At 42.3% G+C, this 21,690-nt stretch overlaps 2 protein-coding genes and 1 pseudogene across 2 annotated transcripts; all 3 read right to left on the bottom strand.

Annotated features, from left to right (window-relative positions):
* Positions 1 to 1,623: 1,623 nt before the first annotated feature.
* Positions 1,624 to 21,212, bottom strand: LOC105010053 (complement C1q-like protein 2). Its single transcript, XM_010869439.5, has 2 exons — positions 21,194 to 21,212; positions 1,624 to 2,655 (listed from the first exon to the last, which is right to left on the bottom strand). The coding sequence occupies exon 2, from the start codon at positions 2,556 to 2,558 to the stop codon at positions 1,908 to 1,910; it is 651 nt and encodes a 216-aa protein (XP_010867741.4). The 5' UTR covers positions 2,559 to 2,655; positions 21,194 to 21,212; the 3' UTR covers positions 1,624 to 1,907.
* On the bottom strand, positions 11,832 to 12,474 carry LOC114829775 (annotated as a pseudogene).
* LOC114829774 (complement C1q tumor necrosis factor-related protein 6-like) lies at positions 20,160 to 21,096 on the bottom strand. The gene has a single exon (XM_029115892.2). The coding sequence runs from the start codon at positions 21,083 to 21,085 to the stop codon at positions 20,435 to 20,437; it is 651 nt and encodes a 216-aa protein (XP_028971725.2). The 5' UTR covers positions 21,086 to 21,096; the 3' UTR covers positions 20,160 to 20,434.
* Positions 21,213 to 21,690: the final 478 nt, after the last annotated feature.

Genomic DNA, 21,690 nt, shown 5'->3' with positions numbered 1-21,690 from the left:
GTTCCTGGATCTAAGCCCTGCTCGGTTTATATCAGTAATGTATTCAGGGCCAAAACCATTCATTGATTGATAGATTAAAATATATTCTGTAACTGACAAGAAGCTAGTGCAAATATTTAAGAACCGGAGTGATGTGCTCTGTTCTCTTGGTCCTGGTTAACATTCTAGCAGCAGCATTCTGAATGAGCTGCAGCTGTTTTACAGTCTTTTGGGGAGTCCAGTTAAGAGTCAACCCTACTAGAGATAAAAGCATGGATGGTCTTCTCTTGGTCTTTTTAAGAGGCCAAGCCTTTGGTTCTGGCTATATTTTTGAGATGATAGAATGCTGTTTTGCTGACCGCTTTGATATGACTGTTGAACGTGAGTCTATAAGAACACCAAGATTACAAACTAGGTTTTTAGGGCCAGAGAATCCAGCTCTTTACTAATACTAGTTCTCTTATTTTTTATTCTTGGCTCATCCCTATCTAGCAACTACTGACGACTTCAGCGTCTGTAGCTGGCTAATGTAACATAAAACCTACATTCATGGCGGAGTCTCTCATTGTCTACTGTTAATCAAACAAATACACGCTAATTAGATGTTTTACCTGCCGTGCCACTGTGTGTGACATTTTTTCAATCAGCCTTAAATGCACCATCTGCAAATGTAATACCTACAACAAATGTACTGTAAATATAAGACAATTTATGAACTTAATTGCCCTGATTTTATTTTAAGACCTTTAAAGACTTTTGAAGAGCTGCGGGAACACTGTATATTGCTTGGGGAGGGTTAAACCTCTGGATACCCATGTCATGAAAAACAACCAGTCCTTAATTATAGGGTATTCAGCTAACATACATCTCACTGAGTGTGCTTTTACACAGACAGGGTTTGCAAAGACAGACTACAGACAGACAGGCAGTGTTCAGACAGACAGAAATTGTACAGGCTGACAGACAGGCAGTGTTCAGACAGACAGATATTGTACAGACAGACAGGCAGTGTCCAGACAGAAAGATATTGTACATACAGGAAGGAGGGTGGATCAGATCCCTAACAGCCCTCCTCAGCAACCAAACCAGGAGAGGAGGGATGTTGTTCCAAATCCCTAACAGCCCTCCTCAGCAACCAAACCAGGAGAGGAGGGAGGTTGGTCCAAATCCTTAACAGCCCTCCTCAGCAACCACACCAGGAGAGGAGGGAGGTTGGTCCAAAACCCTAACAGCCCGTCTCTAAAGCCATAATGATAACAGCGTCCATTTCCTATCCCGTCCCTCTGGGGAAAATAGCTTGGACACCTTCACAACAGATTAACTCCAGATGTCACCTAAAACCATTCCAGACTTTACACAGACTTCAGTACCCATATCTAAATGACATGATGTGTCCATATAATGCTCTCCTTTATGTGACTAATGACAAACTGCAGAGGTGGGGGGGGGGGGGGGTCTGGTTGTGTGGGTAGGGAGGTACCTTTTTTTGCTATTCTTTTTTTCTTGTTTTTGTTCTTTCAATTGTAAAATTATATACTTCACAGTGCTTGTGTTGAATTAAAATTATACACAAATCGTAATTTCAATAAATGAAAAAATATATTAAAATATTTTTATTTTTTTGTTGATGTTTTATGTGAAAGTGTAATATACGACCCTGCAATAGGATGTATAAAATACATGATGGATGTAATGAATACATGATGAAACAGGATGTATAAAATACATGACGGATCTAATGAATACATGATGAAACGAGGAGCTAAAGATTCAGTGAACACAACATCAACAAAATGTCCCTTTTAGAAGCATTTATTCTTAGCAACTTAGTCACAGACGCATATATTTGATTAGCATGTGGCCCGGGGAATCAAACCCCCTATCCTGGCATTGCGAGTACTGTTCTCTACCAATATATTTCATCACACTCAGCTGAGCAGGAAGCCACTAAATGTAGTGAGGCCAATCGAGTCCCAGACATACGTGTTAGCTGAGAGACTTATGTAGACTCGGTCCCCGACCTCCAGCTGGAGACTGACAGCATTTCCTCCATTGTCAGCCGTATCGGCGTTAGAAGCGTGGTCAGCCGCAGCAGCAATTAGCTGTTCATTCTTGAACAAGTCAATTTCTTTGCGTAGATTTCCTCCCGCATGGTAGAAGAAGGTGAAGTGGTAGACCCCTCGAACAGGAGCAACAAATACACCTGTACTTGGGTTGTAGGCACTGCCGATGTTAGTGATTACAGTTTTGTAGATCAGGGTGGTGACATGGTTGAATGGCCCAATGGCACCATACCCGCCTATGGCTGCCGAAAATATCACCTTAGTTTTCCCCTTATTCTTCAGTTCCTCAAGTTGGTATTGAGTAACTTTGAGTTTAATTTCCACGGCTCTCAGTTTTTCTACTGTAGTGCGCAGTTTCTCCTCCATGGCACCAAAGTCTTCAATCAGTTTACACATGTCAGGATGGCAATTGCGTGGCTGGTTTTTATTTTCATTTTCAATCTTCTGGGTCTCTTCTTGAGCCCCAGACAGACTGTAGCAGCACAGAGATAACAACAGAAAGGCAGTGGTCTTCATTCTGTCTTCATTCAGATACCTGTTTCGGTCCAGATGTTCTGACTCTTTTTATACAGCTGGGAAACAGTTTCAGAAACTTGTCACAATTGTTTATAACCTTTACGCCCCACAATAGAGATATACTTGCCAATACTGTAGCTTCATGGGCTGACGAGGTAAGAATGATCTTTTGCAAATATTATCTTTTGAAGGGGGTGCATAGTCGTAACTCCTACCTTCCATCATTATCACAACTTATCAGTTCACAGGAAATTTCTCTGAACGCAGAATTGTTATATGGTGTTTAACAACATGGCGTGGTATCCTAAACAATTAATTGCCGCAAACAAGCTCATATGAGCAATGCTGGGTAGCTAGCCATCGAGAGGACTTGCAAGCTAACTTAAAATGTTAATGTAAATGCACCAGGTTATGCTGTCAGATCTTTAATGAAAACGAAATTATAATTAAAGGGAACCTGGGAGATAATAAGTTGATTATTATGTAAACACACTTGCTATAACTTCACAATGATCCTCCTGAATGCTCAAGCTATTGGCCCATATCTTTGCTGAACACAGACTGTCAACTTTATCCCAAGAGGGTGGCAGCTCACCTCAGACCTTTTATGAGGATTCTATCATAATCACCAAACAGGTTTTATTGAATCATGTCTTGCAGCTGCTATTTGCCTTGTCTCATGAAACCATAGTCAGTAAATTACACAGGCGAGTCCCTCATGATCTGATAACAGTCTCTTTCCTATCTTTCAGAAAGTGTCAGAATTGTGCCACAATAGTTGTCCATTTATGTAAATATCTCAGGGGTTCAGCGTTTTAGATTCTGTAGGTCCAAATGGATCCCTCTTTGTAAAATATTGTCTTGAATAATTTTACCAAAGTCTTTAAAGATGTGGAAACAGATATACATATATGAACCGCATCTGTTCTTTGGTTTAATCACAAATTACAATGGTTATAATTGGCATCTTTTAAGAAATTCCTTCAGTTTCATGTTTCCAGTAGCGCCACCTGATGGCTACTGGAAGAATTTCTGAAAGTCTGCTCACCTTGGTCTGAAAATGCTTTTAAAAAAACGAATCTCTGTAGGACAGAGACGAGATATAACAGGCAGGATACGCCTAACAATCGTAAGTTTGTAGTTCTTAATATGTTTCTCATTCTCTAGCTACATAAATTCAGAGGCTTGTTCTAAATAAAAAAAATTACCTGCAGACCTAATTTAGTCCAAAATGTATTCAGGTCCAACCATATTCTTGCCGACTCGATTCGGCGTCTGGCAGAACAGAATTGCACAGTAACACAGAACTGGTGTTTCTCAAACTTTTTTCCTTATTTTGGTCTCCAATTAATTGGTCTCAGTTTCCAAGGTGTTACGCTGCTATATTATTGTGCTGGGGGACATGAGGGATGTACTACTAACTTTTCTCAGTTTCCTCCAATTTTAAATTTTAGAAGGAGATGAGGTCCTGGTCCACACCTGCGGATTACCTGGTTTGGGGGGACCGTTGCTGTTCCTGTCCTTGTCCACCTGGTCATACTTCTGACCTAGTCTAAAATCGAATATACTCTGGATTTAGCCAAGAGAAATTTATTTATTATTCCAATTGGACTCTTAATATCTCACCCGGCACAGCCAGAAGAGGACTGGTCACTCCTCTGAGCCTGGGTCCTCTCTAGGTTTCTTCCTAAAATTCGACCTTCTTAGGGAGTTTTTCCTAGCCACTGAAATTCAACACTGCTGTTGTTTGCTCCTTGGGGTTTAAGGCCGGGTGTCTCTGTAAAGCACTTTGTGACAACTGCTGTTGTAAAAAGCGCTTTATAAATACATTTTGATTGATTGATTGATTGGTCTAATTTTCCACAGAGAATAAGAATGGAGTTAAGACTAACACATTTCGGGATGAAGGTCTCTCTGCATTCTAAATCATCCAACATATGTATAACCTACATGGACATTTAATTTAGACTAAATTACATCCTCAGGGAGCAACTTGGAAAACAAAGCTTAACACCTTCCATTAACAACTGCTTGCACAAAGGTTTTGTCTTGAGAATGTTTTCCCTTTTTGAAAATAACTCCTGTAACCTGCTCTTAAAGGGATAGTTCAGTCTGGATTCATATTTGGGTAAAAGTCCACTTATCCTGAGTTGTTCCTGAAGGCACTCAGTCCTTTTTCAAAACAATCCATTATTCAGCTCTGTCCCAGTCTATAATGAAAATATTTCTGCTTGCATTGCAAGCGGAGACCTACTCCAAAACAATTCAAACTGCATTCGGAAATCTGTTGCGCTAGCATCGATTCTTTAAAACTCTATACGAATTAAACAGCTGGCGGAATTTGATGACTTCAAACTGGCACTAGTGAACAATTTCCTATCACACGCAGTTTCTGCTCTTCTGCAATGATGTCATTGATGTGTGTGTAAACTTTAACCTCAACAAGCTATGTGAAGGCAGCTTCACTAGCTGGCCCATTTTCGTCGGTGGATTTCAGCATTGTATTTATTACTAAGGAAAATGTTGTGGTCATGTTTTGTTTTCAAAGAAAGGTACAAGGTACATGGGAGAGTATATGTGTAAACTATTTTTAGAATTGCAATAAATTACAATGATGTGGGAGAATTATTGGAGCAATGATTATAACTGGACATACAGAATGTTTGTATGCCTGATAGTTTTTTCCCTTTAGGCCTAATAATATGAAGTACTTGTGTGTGTAAACAAAATGTAGATGACGTGCAATATAAATAAACCTGGCTTGCCTTACACTCTTGTTTGCTAATGTTAGGTATCTACTTACTCCTTTGAGAGCTGGCCACTGGTTCCCTCAGTGGCTAGCTCTAAATTCCAAACGTCTTTTGCAGTTTATTTTTGGGATGTAAAAAAGTCTCCAGCACCCCAGGAGTTATGAGTGGGGCGAAATCTGGATGACCAACCACACATCTTGGAACATGTTCAGCTTCAGGGACTGGGTCATTCATGGTCTCCAGAATTGGCATCAATAGTTCCCATTCAATGCAACAAAAGCATTCTGTTTTGGTTGGCTTTAGACTGCATGATCCACAACTACACCACCAATCTCCGGATATTCTGGGCAAGGGTTGGAGATGATTGGTTCATTATTGCCCACCTCCACAGCTGCCCTACGAGCCTCGAGTTTGGGTTTATTCATCTTCTGTGTATTCTGATTAGAACATGTAAGGCGCTATACCCAGACAATAAGTATTCTTCCATGTCGTATTCAGACATGGAAGTCAGACATGATACATAAGTAATATTCCTTTCTCTCTCAAGCAAATAGTTTCACTGTCCAAGGTGAATATCTATGACAAAATAGGAAACTTGCTTTCTAGCTAGTGAATGCTTACTTTTTTTACAATGACGTATACACTTCCTCTTCACGAAATAACCTGCGGATTGATACAATTGTGAACAAAACTGGCCGGTAAACACAGGAAGTACCAGTTCATTTGAAAATTTGATTTAACAATTAGATCTAATAATGCTAATTACAGACTGGGACAAAGCTGAGTAATGGAATCTTTAGAAAAATGACTTTGTGCATTCAGGAACAACTCAGGGTAAGTGGACTTTTACCCAAATATGAATCTGAGCCTAACCATCCCTTTAATTCACAGATTTTAGAAAAACAGATTTACAACCTTCTATTAATGTCCTGAACTTGGAAAATAATATGGCACAAAGTAGCCAGAAATCCAAATAACCGAAATGATTTACTTAGTTTGCTTATAGAAATGATATCACTCTACACCACGTGGTTTGGGGGAAACTACGGAGCTGCGTTCTAGGGCAGGTGCCTGTAGAGGGCAGGTCACTGATGCAGGCTAGGACACAATCATCCACATGGACTGGGAGGCCCAGGTGTTAACTAATTCTGGAAGATGCCCTTCCCTTCCCTGTGCTCTCCATTTTTACAGATGAAAAAAACTGCCATGTTTACCACAAATTTTACAACCTAATGACAGCTCAAACAAAGGAGCTCTACAACATGGTGACACCTTAGTCTAGCTAACCTTATGGCAGCTAAAACATCCTCATTCTCTATTATTACTTTATTATTTGATTATGTGTGTGAGGGAGAGTGTGCACCTGTGTAGGTGTGTGAGCCACTTACCCATCTGTAGTTCGTGGATGGTCTCCACCAGGGACCAGTCGGCGCTGTAGCCACAGTGGGACTTGTCCAGCAGGCTGTCCAGAACCTGTCTGACCGTCTGCCTCTCGTCCACCATCATGGTCTTAGAACTCTCATCGGACAGGTGCACCCGGATCACCAGCTGAGGAGACCCAGTGGTTCCATTACCATGGAAACAACGGCTTGCAGGGGATTCTAGATCTACATATATAAGTTATTTGGGACTGGTGATGGATAATGCCGCACATCGGCTCAATCTGAAATCATCATTACATTTTCACAAATACAGATTGAATTCAGCTCAATCTATGGTCATGTGGAAAAGTAAAATGGCATTTAAACCAAATAATAAAAATGTGCAAATCAGACTCTGCATTTGTCAGCGTGCCTCTTATTCTGGACTGTATTAATGTCAGGGTCTGTTTGTGAGTTTTAAACGCCTATAAAAATGGGGACCAATCAGGGGCTAACAGAGACATATTACTCTGTTTTTCAAACTAGATGTTCTAATGTACCTATCATCTTGCTCAGTTGTGCACCAGGGCCTCCTACTCCTCTTTCTACTCTGGTTAGAGACAGTTTGTGCTGTTCTGTCAAGGGAGTAGTACACAGCATTGTATGGAATCTTCACTTTCTTGGCAGATTCTTGCAAGGATTTGCCTTAATTCCTCAGAGCAAGTATAGACTGATGAGTTTCAGAAGAAAGTTCTTTGTTTTCTTCCCATTTTGAGACTGTAATTGAACCCACAAACGCTGATGCTGAAGATACTGAACTAATCTATAGGCCAGTTTTATTGGTTCTTTAATCAGCACAGCAGTTTTCAGTGGTGCTAACATAATTGTAAAAGGGTTTTCTAATGATCATTTAGCCTTTTAAAATAATAAACTTGGATTAACAAACACAATGTCCCATTAGAACACAGGAGTGGTGGTTGCTGATAATGGACCTTTGTATGCCTATGTAGATATTCTAATAAATGACAACCGTTTCCAGATACAATAGTCATTTACAACATTAACAATGTCTACACTGTATTTATGATCAATTCAATGTTATTTTAATGGATGGAAAAAATGCTTTTCTTTCAAAACCAAGGACATTTCTAAGTGACCCGAAACTTTTAAATGGTAACATTCATTCATCTCTTTTTTCTCTATTTTCTCTCGTGAACAGATTCCGGTGAAAGTAGGTAAGGTTTTAGTTCTTGGTTAACTGAGACAGAAAGGCCTAAAACCCGTGACGGTGAGACGGGTGAATCAGCATGTTGCCATATTACACTGTGCCACTAGAAGGCAGTGTGACTCTGTATACAGATGTAACAGTTCCACCCAGCAGGCAGAAGTAATTAATACATAAATTCCCTGTATATTGAACAAAATAGTACACTACATAAAGAATAGGGTGGCTATATAGGGAAAAAGGTAAGTACATAGAGAATAGGGGGGCCAGATATGGAATAAGGTGACTACATAGAAAATAGAGCAACCAAATAGAGAATAGGGTGACTACATAAGGAATAAGGTGACAACATAAGGAATAAGGTGACTACATAGGGAATAGGGTGACTACATAGGGAATAAGGTGACTACATAAGGAATAAGGTGACTACATAGGGAATAGGGTGACTACATAGAGAATAAGGTGACTACATAGGGAATAAGGTGACTACATAGGGAATAAGGTGACTACATAGGGAATAGGGTGACTACATAGAGAATAAGGTGACTACATAGGGAATAAGGTGACTACATAGGGGAATATGGTGCCTTTTGGGATTCACAAGCACACTTCAGAAGCTACAGGGAAAAGCAAACACGAAATGGGTCTGATCTACATACCATACTCCACTGCTTAGTACTGCCTCTCAGGGACCTTATTGCACTACTCCCTTTGTACTACTGGACTCTGATATTGTTTGCAAAGTCTGCAACCTGGTCTCAGGGGACTACGCAGACTAATTTACATACATCTTTGACAGCCAAATTAATAAGATATTATGTAAGATCAAGCAACGTTTGAGTTATAATGAAAGAAGCAGTAGTATGTTTTGAACCCAGGTTTTTCTGCCCCACAGACGTACCTACAACTCCAGGAACTCCTTGTTGATATCAAATCATCCAGGTAAAATGCACATTCACAAAATGAGCCAAGAAGGAAGGCCTGCCTCGCAGAAGGCGATTGGCTGGAATGGGATTGCTGGAACAGAACTGGCTGGTAAGTAGCAGCGTGCTCCAAAAATTATACTAAAATAGCTGTTCAGGCACATCAAGAAGTTGAGCCATGGTCAATATTATGCTAATGAATCAGGCTAACATGAGGCATTTACCAAATGGAAGTAGAGTCTTTCTTAAACAAGAGTCTTCCTTGTGGGTCCTTCGTTGTACTGCAAGTGAAATGTGTTCCATGTGAAACATTCGGCTACCTACTGGAGGAAAAGCTAATTTAAGCATGGCACATAATGCTTGGAGGATGGTGGCAGATATTGTTTGTGTCTCAAGTGGGTTTTATGATTTAGCAGTGTGTTAATAAAATGTGCTGCGTTTATTTAGCATTGATTTGTTTTCTTTATTTGGCAGCACAACACAAACATGTTGCCTGCTAGCACAGGCCTAGCGCTCATGTTAAGGTGTTTAGATTTTCCCTGTGAGCGAGATTTCTTTTTGGGTTGTTTTGTCAACAAAAAACACCCCCGCCGAAAACCAAACACCCATAGCAGATACGCCCATAAACGGCCATCTGAGGCAAGGCGGTGTATTTACAGACAAATTTGTGGCGGTGGACATGCATTGTAAGGCAGGCAACAGCTTGGGGCTCCAGGCCGTTAGGGGGTCATGAGGGCTGTTAAACTTCACTCCACAGCAATGTCTCAAAATGTCGCTCCCCCCAAGCAATGAAATATTCTGTCAGCTCCAACGAGCCAGTGGCGAGCGCTACCGAGATAGAGAGTAGAAATTTTGAAGAGGCACCGGAGTATTTCAAATCCACTGTGTGGGAACATTTTGGATTCAGCGTTCAAAACGATGACGAAGACCGTGAACAAAGTAAATTGTACAAGCATTGCTTTGACACTGTCGGCTACTTGAGTGGAAACACTTCGAACATGATGACGTCATTTGTACAACAACCGTACCGTTAGCATGACCCACAAACCGCGATACGTACCGAACCGCGGGACCACTGTACCGTTGAATCCCTGGTACCCAGACTCAGTCACAGACTGTCCAGGAGCTCACTGATGCCCTGATCCAGGTCTGGTAGGAGATCCCCAGGACACCAACCGCCATCTCATCAAAATCTTTACTGTACAATGTGTAATTTGTTGAGAACAAAATGACATAAAAACGGTCAATGGAAACCAAATCACCAGTCGATTGAGGGCTGGATTCAAACTCACGCTGAAAATGTAAGTAAACAATTGAAATGACAGGCTGTTCCAGGGTTCTGGAGAGGAGAATACGGCCGATAGTAGAACCTCGGATTCAGGAGGAACAGTGTGGTTTTCGTCCGGGCCGTGGAACACTGGACCAGCTCTATACCCTCTACGGGGTGTTGGAGGGTTCATGGGAGTTTGCCCAACCAATCCACATGTGTTTTGTGGATTTGGAGAAGGCATTCGACTGTGTCCCTCACGGCATCTTGTGGAGGGTGCTTGGGGATACACAACGCCCCAGAGGTTCTCAATTGGATTCAGGTCTGGGGAACGTGAGGACCAGTCAATGGCATCAATGCCTTTGTCATCCAGGAACTGCCTACACACTCTGGCCACATGAGGCAGGCATTGTCCTGCACCAGGAGGAACCCAGGGCCTCAAACCGGTCATGCTGAACGTTCACCACGGCATCTCCAGACTCACGTCTGTCACATGTGCTCAGTGTGAACCTGCTCTCATCTGTGAAGAGAATGCGGCGCCAATGGCGGAACTGCCAATTCTGCGGTTCTCTGGCAAATGCCAATCGAGCTGCACGGTGCTGGGCTGTGAGAACAGGTCCCACTAGAGGACATTGGGCCCTCATGCCATCCTGACAGTTTGGTACACCAGTAGCCCGCTGGAGGTCATTTTGTAGAGCCCGACAACACATCTCCTATTTCTCCTCCCACAAAAGAGTTGATACTGGTCCTGCTGCTGGGTTGATGCCCTTCTACAGCCATATCCAGCTCTCCTCATGTAATGGCCCATCTCCTGGCACTGTATCTCCTCCATGCTCTTGAGACTGTACTGAGAGACACAGCAAACTGTCTTGTGACAGAACGTATGGATGTGCCATTCTGGAGGAGCTGGACTACCTGTGCAACCTGAATGGGCTGCAGGTAGCACTTTATGCTACCAGTAGTGACAAGGACACAAAAAAAATGCAAAACTAGAGAAGAATCAGTCAGGACAAATTAGGAGAGACTAATTGTCTGTGCCCACCACCTGCAAAACCATTCCCTTTTTGGGGGTTGTCTTGTTGTTGTCACCCAAAACGGGTGACATTGATTCACAATCGGTTATGCTTCCTAACTGGACAGATTGATAACCCTGAAGTTTAATTTACTTATTTTTTTTGAGCAGTGTAATTTCTGCTTATGAACATAAAAGGAGGACAACTGACCACTTTGAAAGCCAGATGTTGCATTAAAAACAGTAGATCATTTTAGTGTTAAAAAAAATATACCAGTCATGGTCTACAGTGATTCTAATGTCAACCTTTATTTACACATCAAAAACATAGAAAGGTAGAAACATCTTTTCCTATTAAAGGACTTAAATGCTTTTCAACAAAAGTGACAGGAGTGTGTTGGTGTAGAGAACGTAAAACAACATCTCAACAATGGTAAATCGATTTAGAAACACAAGACAGCAGATGCTATTACTGTGGAAATGACAGAATAGCACCAGTAATGTATTTCATCACACTTGGCTGAGCAGGAAGTAATCAAACCCACTATCCTGCTCTCAGCTGAGCAGGAAGTAATCAAACCCACTATCCTTCTCTCAGCTAAGCAGGAAGTTATCAAACCCACTATCCTTCTCTCAGCTAAGCAGGAAGTAATCAAACCCACTATCCTTCTCTCAGCTAAGCAGGAAGTTATCAAACCCACTATCCTTCTCTCAGCTGAGCAGGAAGTAATCAAACCCACTATCCTTCTCTCAGCTGAGCAGGAAGCCACTAAAGGTAGTGTGTTTGAAGGCATCCCATACATGTGTGTTTGCCATGAGACGCATGTAGACCCGGTCCCCAACCTCCAGATGGATGATGACAGCATTTCCTCCGTTGTCGGCACCATCATGGTCAGACTTGTGGTCATATCAACTGGCCATCAGCTCTTCATTCTTGAACAGGCCAATGTTTTTGATCTGATTTCCTCCCGCATGGTAGAAGAAGATGAAGTGGTAGACCCCTTGAACAGGAGCAACAAATACACCTGTGCTTGGGTTGTAGGCACTGCCGATGTTAGTGATTACAGTTTTGTAGATCAGGGTGGTGTCATGGTTGAATGGCCCAGTGTGACCAGTCCCTCCTAGGGCAGCCGAAAAAATCACCTTGGTTCTCTCCTTATTCAATTTTGGTTTCCATGGCTGCCAGTCTTTCCACTGTAGTGCGTAGTTTCTCCTCCATGGCACCAAAGTCTTTTAGAAGCTTCCACATGTCAGGATGGCATGACCAGTTGGGTGGCTGGTCTTCTTTATTTTCATTTCCAATCTTCTGGGTCTCTTCTTGAGCCCCAGACTGACTGTAAAGGCAAAGAGATAACAACAGAAAGGCAGTGGTCTTCATTCTGTCTTCATTCAGAGACCTGTTTCGGTCCAGATGTTCTGACTCTTGCCTTTTTATACAGCTGGGAAACAGATCAAGTTTCAGAAACTTGTCACAATTGTTTATAACCTTTACGCCCCACAACTCCTTTTTTTCTTATGTAGCATGTGATATACTTGCCAATACTGTAGCTTCATGGGCTGACGAGGTAAGTATTATCTTTTGCAAATATTATCTTTTGAAGGGGGTGCATAGTCGTAACTCCTACCTTCCATCGTTATCACAACTTATCAGTTCACAGTAAATTTCTCTGAATGCAGAATTGTTATATGGTGTTTAACAACATGGCGTGGTATCCTAAACAATTAATTGTGGCTAACAAGCTCATATGAGCTATGCTGGGTAGCTAGCAACCGAGAGGACTTGCAAGCTAACTTAAAATCCATCCATCCATCATCTTCCGCTTATCCGGGACCAGACTTCCCTCTCCCCAGACACTTCCTCCAGCTCTTCCGGGGGGACACAGAGGCGTTCCCAGGTCAGCCAGGAGACATAGTCCCTCCAGCATGTCCTAGGTCTTCCCCGGGGTCTCCTCCCGGTGGGACAGGACCGGAACACCTTCCCAGGAAGGCGTTCCAGAGGCATCCGAAAGAGATGCCCAAGCCACCTCAGCTGACCCCTCTCGATGTGGAGGAGCAGCGGCTCTACTCTGAGCTCCTCCCGGGTGACCGAGCTTCTCACCCTATCTCTAAGGGATCGCCCAGCCACCCTGAGGAGAAAGCTCATTTCGGCCGCCTGTATCCGGGATCTTGTCCTTTCGGTCATGACCCAAAGCTCATGACCATAGGTGAGAGTAGGAACGTAGATTGACCGGTAAATCGAGAGCTTCGCCTTGCGGCTCAACTCTTTCTTCACCACGACAGACCGATACATCGACCGCATTACTGCAGAAGCTGCACTTATCCGTCTGTCAATCTCCCGTTCCATCCTTCCCTCACTCGTGAACAAGACCCCTAGATACATAAACTCCTCCACTTGAGGCAGGCACTCTCCACCAACCTGAAGTGGGCAAGCCACCCTTTTCCGACTGAGGACCATGGCCTCGGATTTGGAGGTACTGATTTTCATCCCCACCGCTTAACACTCGGCTGCAAACCGTCCCAGCGCATGCTGAAGGTCCTGGTTAGAAGGGGCCAACACGACAACATCATCCACAAAGAGCAGAGACGGAATCGTGTGGTCCCCAAACCTGACACCCTCCGGCCCCTGGCTGCGCCTAGAAATTCTGTCCATAAAAATTACGAACAGAACCGGCGACAAAGGGCAGCCCTGCCGGAGTCCAACATGCACAGGGAACAAGTCTGACTTACTGCCGGCAATACGAACCATGCTCCTGCTTCGGTCGTACAGGGACCTGACAGCCCTTAGCAAAGGACCCAGGACCCCATATTCCCGAAGCACTCTCCACAGGATGCCGTGAGGGACACAGTCGAATGCCTTCTCCAAATCCACAAAACACATGTGGATTGGTTGGGCAAACTCCCATGAACCCTCCAACACCCCGTAGAGGGTATAGAGCTGGTCCAGTGTTCCACGGCCCGGACGAAAACCACACTGTTCCTCCTGAATCCGAGGTTCTACTAACTTAAAATGTTTCTGTAAATGCACCAGGTTATGCGTGTGCATATTTGAGAAGACTAACAATTTTGTAAAGCACAGGAAGGAAATTGGACAGTACATTTGTATATGTAGAAGTAGATTGTAGTTTGGTTGTTATTATAGTTGTATAATGATTAAATGGACTGTTAGGGATATGGACCTAATGTACTCATTGCCCAGCCTTACAGTTTACTTTCTGGGTGTTTGTGTGTGTGGGGTTGACACAATGTTGTCAGATCTTTAATGAAAACTAAATAATAATTAAAGGGAACCTGGGAGATAATAAGTTGATTATCATGTAAACACACTTGCTATAACTTCACTGCCTGTTCAAAAACAATGATCCTCCTGAATGCTTCAGCTATTGGCCCATATCTTTGCTGAACACAGACAGTCAACTTTATTCCAAGAGGGTGGAAGCTCACCTCAGACCATTTATGAGGAGTCTATCATAATCACCAAACAGGTTTTATTGAATCATGCCTTGCAGCTGCTATTTGCCTTGTCTCACCAAACCATAGTCCATAAATTACACAGGCGAGTGCCTCATGATCTGATAACAGTCTCTTTCCTATCTTTCAGAAAGTATCAGAATTGTGCCACAATAGTTGTCCATTTATGTAAATATCTCAGGGGTTCAGCATTTTAGATTCTGTAGGTCCAAATGGATCCCTCTTTGTAAAATATTGTCCTGAATAATTTTACCAAAGTCTTTAACGATGTGGAAACAGATATACATATATGGACCGCATCTGTTCTTTAGTTTAATCACAAATTACGATGGTTATAATTGGCATCTTTTAAGAAATTCCTTCAGTTTCATGTTTCCAGTCACCTGATGGCTACTGGAAGAATTTCTGAACGTCTGCTCACCTTTGTCTGAAAATGCATTTAAAAAAACAAGAATCTCTGCAAGCTATACAGGTGCTGGTCTTTAAATTAGAATATAATCAAAAGTTGATTTATTTCAGTAATTCCATTCAAAAAGTGAAACTTGTATAATGTATACTTTCAAAATCCTTTTTTTGTATTGGTCTTAAGTAATATTCTAATTTTCTGAAATAGTGAATTTGGGGTTTTCATTAGTTGTCAGTTATAATCATCAAGAAGTAAATAAACACTCAAAATATATCAGTCCGTATGGAATGAATGTATACATTATACAAGTTTCACTTTTTGAATGGAATTACTGAAATAAATAAACTTTTGGATGATATTCTAATTTTATGACCAGCACCTGTAGAAGCTATAAGGCTAACAGTGTGGTTAAGTTTAGGCGCTCAGTCATAGGCATGTGAAAAGAGAAGTGTTTTTCAATCCCCCTTTCGGGGGAAGAGTCACTGGCTAGTTGTTGTCTCTCTGTTGCGCACTTGTGCAATTGGGCTGTACGCTGCTGGCAATACTCAGCCCTCTTTCAGGGGGGTTGCGGTTGGTGGGTGTCCCTTTGGTTGATGCCTGGCAATGTGGGTGGATTGATTTCCTGCCTGTTGGGCCCTGTCCGGGGCCTCCTCCGGGTAGGGCCACAGTGTCACCGGACCCCCTCGTCTTAGTTCCAAGGTGTTACGCTGCTATATTATTGTGCTGGGGGAATGTACTTTCTAACTTTTCTCAGTCTCCTCCAGTTTTACATTTTAGGAGGAGATGAGGTCCTGGTCCACACCTGCGGAGTACCTGGTTTGGGGGGCCTGTTGCTGTCCCTGTCCTTGTCCATCTGGTCATACTTTTGACCTAGTCTAGAATCAAATAGACTCTGGATTTAGCCCAGAGAAATGTTTTTATTATTCCAATTGGACTCTTAATATCTCATCCGGCACAGCCAGAAGAGGACTGGTCACCCCTCTGAGCCTGGGTCCTCTCTAGGTTTCTTCCTAAAATTCTGCCTTCTTAGGGAGTTTTTCCTAGCCACTGAAATTCAACACTACTGTTGTTTGCTCCTTGGGGTTTAAGGCCGGGTGTCTCTGTAAATCACTTTGTGACAACTGCTGTTGTAAAAAGGGCTTTATAAATAAATTTGATTGATTGATTGAATCAAATTTCTAATTCAATTTTTATCCTGGATTTAAAAATTGATACGTTTGGGGCACATCTAAGATCTGGTAGTTTATTCCAGTTGTGTGCAGCATAACTGCTATTTGCAGCTTTGCCATGTTTAGTTTGGGCTCTACTAGCTGACATGAGTTCCTGGATCTAAGCCCTGCTCGGTTTATATCAGTAATGTATTCAGGGCCAAAACCATTCATTGATTGATATATTCAAATCTATTCTGTAACTGACTGGAAGCCAGTGCAAATATTTAAGAACCGGAGTGATGTGCTCTGTTCTCTTGGTCCTGGTTAACATTCTAGCAGCAGCATTCTGAATGAGCTGCAGCTGTTTTACAGTCTTTTTGGGGAGTCCAGTTAAGAGTCAACCCTACTAGAGATAAAAGCATGGATGGTCTTCTTTTGGTCTTTTTAGGAGGCTATATTTTTGAGATGATACGCTTTGATATGACTGTTGAATGTGAGTCTATAAGAACACCAAGATTACAAACTAGGTTTTTAGGGCCAGAGAATCCAGCTCTTTACTAATACTTGTTCTCTTATTTTTGTTGCCAAACACAATAATCTCTGTTTTATCTTGGTTTAGGTCAATTGATGGTTTTATGGTTTCCTGGACCCTCCTAACTTAGTCTCTAACGATAATCTAATCACGTGCGCCGTTTTTGGTGCCCCTGACTCTACTTTTTGCTATTTAAATAATGATAGAAGTAGGGATGTACTCTTACTTCATAACAAAGGTATAAACTTTATTTTTTGGGTTAAGTTGGGTTACTTTAATCAATGGATGTGGAAAATAATTAATCTTGAACAAATATCCAGATGTCCGCATGTAAAACGACAACATTCCAGTGATGTTCACATGAGAGCCCAGTGAGCTTGAGGAATAAAGTTTCACTGCAACACAGGAACTCAAAGGAGATGCAAGGACTGTGTCCACATGTTAGAAGAGACTGGTTGTGCTGAAGAAATGAAAGAGAATGATGAACACATTTTTTTATGCCATCAAAGTTCAGGAATGAGAAGGGCTATCCAGTGACATTCCTTCTGATTGGTCGCATCAGGGCTGTCTAATAAGCACCACATCACTGTTTAACACCTGACTCATACAGCAGCCAATCACAGGTCCTCTGAATGGCCAGTTGGCCCACAGGGGTCTCTGTTACCCCCTGATTGGTCCCCATTTTTATAGGTGTTCAAAACGCACAAACAGACCCTGATATTAATACATTCCAGAATGTATTAAGAATGTAATTCAGAGGCACGTTGACAAAGGCAGAATGTATTCCAGAGGCACGTTGACAAATGCAGAGTCTGATTTGCACATTTTTATTATTTGGTTTAAATGCCATTTTACTTTTCCACATCACTATAGATTGAGCTGAATTCAATCTGTATTTGTGAAAACGTAATGATGATTTCAGATTGAGCCGATGTGCGGCATTATCCATCACCAGTCCCAAATAACTTATATATGTAGATCTAGAATCCCCTGCAAGCCGTTGTTTCCATGGTAATGGAACCACTGGGTCTCCTCAGCTGGTGATCCGGGTGCACCTGTCCGATGAGAGTTCTAAGACCATGATGGTGGACGAGAGGCAGACGGTCAGACAGGTTCTGGACAGCCTGCTGGACAAGTCCCACTGTGGCTACAGCGCCGACTGGTCCCTGGTGGAGACCATCCACGAACTACAGATGGGTAAGTGGCTCACACACCTACACAGGTGCACACTCTCCCTCACACACATAATCAAATAATAAAGTAATAATAGAGAATGAGGATGTTTTAGCTGCCATAAGGTTAGCTAGACTAAGGTGTCACCATGTTGTAGAGCTTCCATGTTTGAGCTGTCATTAGGTTGTAAAATTTGTGGTAAACATGGCAGTATTTTTCATTTGTTAAAATGAAGAGCACAGGGCAGCTCATCTTCCAGAATTAGTTAACACCCGGGCCTCCCAGTCCATGTGGATGATTGTGTCCTAGCCTGCATCAGTGACCTGCCCTCTACAGGCACCTGCCCTAGAACACAGCTCAGTAGTTTCCCCCAAACCACGTGGTGTAGAGTGATATCATTTCTATAAGCAAACTAAGTAAATCATTTTGGTTATTTGGATTTCTGGCTACATGCTCTCAATCAGGCCCTGTTTACAGATGAAGGGACCCCAGAGAAGCATCTCTGGTCTGAGGGAGAAGCAGAATCCAGAGTACCCAAGATGGAAGCGAGCGTGACATTGCCCCATCTACATGTATATATATATATATATATATATACACACACACACACAGCTCTGGAAAATATTTAGACCACTCCTTATTTCTCTAAAATCAGCATCTCTACATGTATGGCAGCCATTCTATTCCAGTGTCTGTTAAATTCCAATACAGGCACACCTCATTTTACTACATGGGGTACTGATTAGGTGATTACCTGAACCAAATCTAATTTAACGAGGAGAAGTATTACCTCAAATTAGAATAAAAAAATAACTATTCAGCATGCCAAAGAAAAGCTTTGAATGAGGAAAGGGGCTCAATTCTGGCTTTATTGGCAGAGGGATACAGTGAGCGTCAGGTTGCTTCCATCCTGAAAATTTCAAAGACGGCGGTTCATAAGAACAAGGTCAAGCAACAGACATTGGGGACAACAGAGCTACAGACTGGTAGAGGGCGAAAACGACTGTCCACTGACCGAGATGACCGTCAACTCTTTGAATGTCACTCAACAACCATAGAATGACATCATGAGACCTACAAAAGGAATGGCAAACAACATCTGGGGTGAAGTGCACGGTGAGGACGGTTCGAAACAGGCTCCTAATGGCAGGGTTGAAGTCGTGCAAAGCCAGAAAAAAGCCCTAAATCAATGAGAAGCAAAGAAGTGCCAGGCTGAAGTTTGCAAAAGACCATAAGGATTGGACCATAGAGGAATGGAGTAAGTTAATCTTCTCTGACGAGTCAGATTTTCAGCTTTGCCCAACACCTGGTCGTCTAATGGTTAGATGGAGACCTGGAGAGGCCTACCAGCCACAGTATCTTGCACTCACTGTGAAATTTGGTGGAGGATCGGTGATGATCTGGGGATGCTTCAGCAAGGCTGGAATTGGACAGCTTTGTCTTTGTGAAGGACGCATGAATCCAGCCAAGTACAAGGTTATCCTGGAAGAAACACCTGCATCCTTCTGCTCTGACAATGTTCCCCAACTCTGATAATTAGTTTTACCAGCATGACAATGCTCCATGCCACACAGCCAGGTCAATCAAGGTGTGGATGGAGGACCACCAGATCAAGACCCTGTCATGGCCAGCCCAATCTCCAGACCTGAACCCCATTGGAAACCTCTGGAATCTGATCAAGAGGAAGAAAAAGCCAAGCTACTTGAATGTTTGTGCCAGCCAACAGCAATGTGACAGACTGGTGGAGACCATGCCAAGATGCATGAAAGCTGTGATAAAGAATCTGGGTTATTCCACCAAATATTGGTTTCTGAACTCTTCCTGAGTTAAAACATTAGTATTTTGTTTGTGAAAAATGAATATGAATGTTTTCTGTGCATTATTTGAGGTCTGAAAACAATGCATCATTTTAGTTGTTTTGACCAAAAGCTGGAATTTGGGATTAATGTTGTAAGTAGTTTTATTGCTTTTTAAGAACTCAACAGATATAGCTTAAGACCCAAAACATTTCTAAACAATTTATTTGATGAAAAAGGCACAGTTTATTTACTTCAGTAGGACAGGATGTATGATGAAACAGGATGTATAAAATACAAGATGGATGTAATGAATACATGATGAAACAGGATGTATAAAATACAAGATGGATGTAATGAATACATGATGAAACAGGATGTATAAAATACATGAAGGATGTAATGAATACATGATGAAACAGGATGTATAAAATACAAGATGGATGTAATGAATACATGATGAAACAGGATGTATAAAATACATGACGGATGTAATGAATACATGATGAAACAGGATGTATAAAATACATGATGGATGTTATGAATACATGATGAAACAGGATGTATAAAATACATGACGGATGTAATGAATACATGATGAAACAGGATGTATAAAATACATGATGGATGTAATGAATACATGATGAAACGAGGAGCTAAAGATTCAGTGAACACAACATCAACTTTTAGAAGCATTTATTCTTAGCAACTAAGTCACAGACTCATATATTTGATTAGCATGTGGCCCCGGGAATCAAACCCCCTATCCTGGCATTGTGAGTACTGTTCTCTACCAATGTATTTCATCACACTCAGCTGAGCAGGAAGCCACTAAATGTAGTGAGGCCAGTTGAGTCCCAGACATGCGTGTTAGCCATGAGACGTATGTAGACTCGGTCCCCGACCACCAGCTGGAGACTGACCGCATTTCCTCCGTTGTCAGCCGTATCAGCTTTAGAAGCGTGGTCACCCGTGGCAGCAATTTGCTCTTCATTCTTGAACAAGAGAATTTCATTGCGTAGCTGTCCTCCGGCATGGTAGAAGAAGGTGAAGTGGTAGACCCCTTGAACAGGAGCAACAAATACACCTGTACTTGGGTTGTAAGCACTGCCGATGTTAGTGAAGATTCTTCTGTAGATCAGGGTGGTGACATGGTTGAATGGCCCAATGGCACCAGACCCGCCTATGGCTGCCGAAAATATCACCTTAGTTTTCCCCTTATTCTTCAGTTCCTCAAGTTGGTATTGAGTAACTTTGAGTTTAATTTCCACGACTCTCAGTTTTTCTACTGTAGTGCGCAGTTTCTCCTCCATGGCACCAAACTCTTTTAGCAGTTTACACATGTCAGGATGGCAATTGCGTGGTTGGTTTTTATTCTCATTTTCAATCTTCTGGGTCTCTTCTTGTGCCCCAGACAGACTGTAGCAGCACAGAGAAAACAACAGAAAAGCAGTGGTCTTCATTCTGTCTTCATTCAGAGACCTGTTTCGGTCCAGATGTTCTGACTCTTGCCTTTTTATACAGCTGGGAAACAGATCAAGTTTCAGAAACTTGTCACAATTGTTTATAACCTTTACGCCCCACAACTCCTTTTTTCCTGATGTAGCATGTGATATATTTGCCAATACTGTAGCTTCATGGGCTGACAAGGTAAGTATTATCTTTTGCAAATATTATCTTTTGAAGGGGGTGCATAGTCGTAACTCCTACCTTCCATCATTATCACAACTTATCAGTTCACAGTAAATTTCTCTGAACGCAGAATTGTTATATGGTGTTTAACAACATGGCGTGGTATCCTAAACATTTAATTGTGGCTAACAAGCTCATATGAGCTATGCTGGGTAGCTAGCAACCGAGAGGACTTGCAAGCTAACTTAAAATCCATCCATCCATCATCTTCCGCTTATCCGGGGCCGGGTCGCGGGGGCAGCAGTCTAAGCAGAGATGCCCAGACTTCCCTCTACCCAGACACTTCCTCCAGCTCTTCCGGGGGGACACCGAGGCGTTCCCAGGTCAGCCGGGAGACATAGTCCCTCCAGCGTGTCCTAGGTCTTCCCTGGGGTCT

The sequence above is a fragment of the Esox lucius genome, chromosome 20, assembly GCF_011004845.1.
Source record: "Esox lucius isolate fEsoLuc1 chromosome 20, fEsoLuc1.pri, whole genome shotgun sequence".
NCBI classification, from domain to species: domain Eukaryota; kingdom Metazoa; phylum Chordata; class Actinopteri; order Esociformes; family Esocidae; genus Esox; species Esox lucius.
Note: the sequence above shows the minus strand (reverse complement) of the source record. Positions and strands in the feature narration are given on the sequence as shown.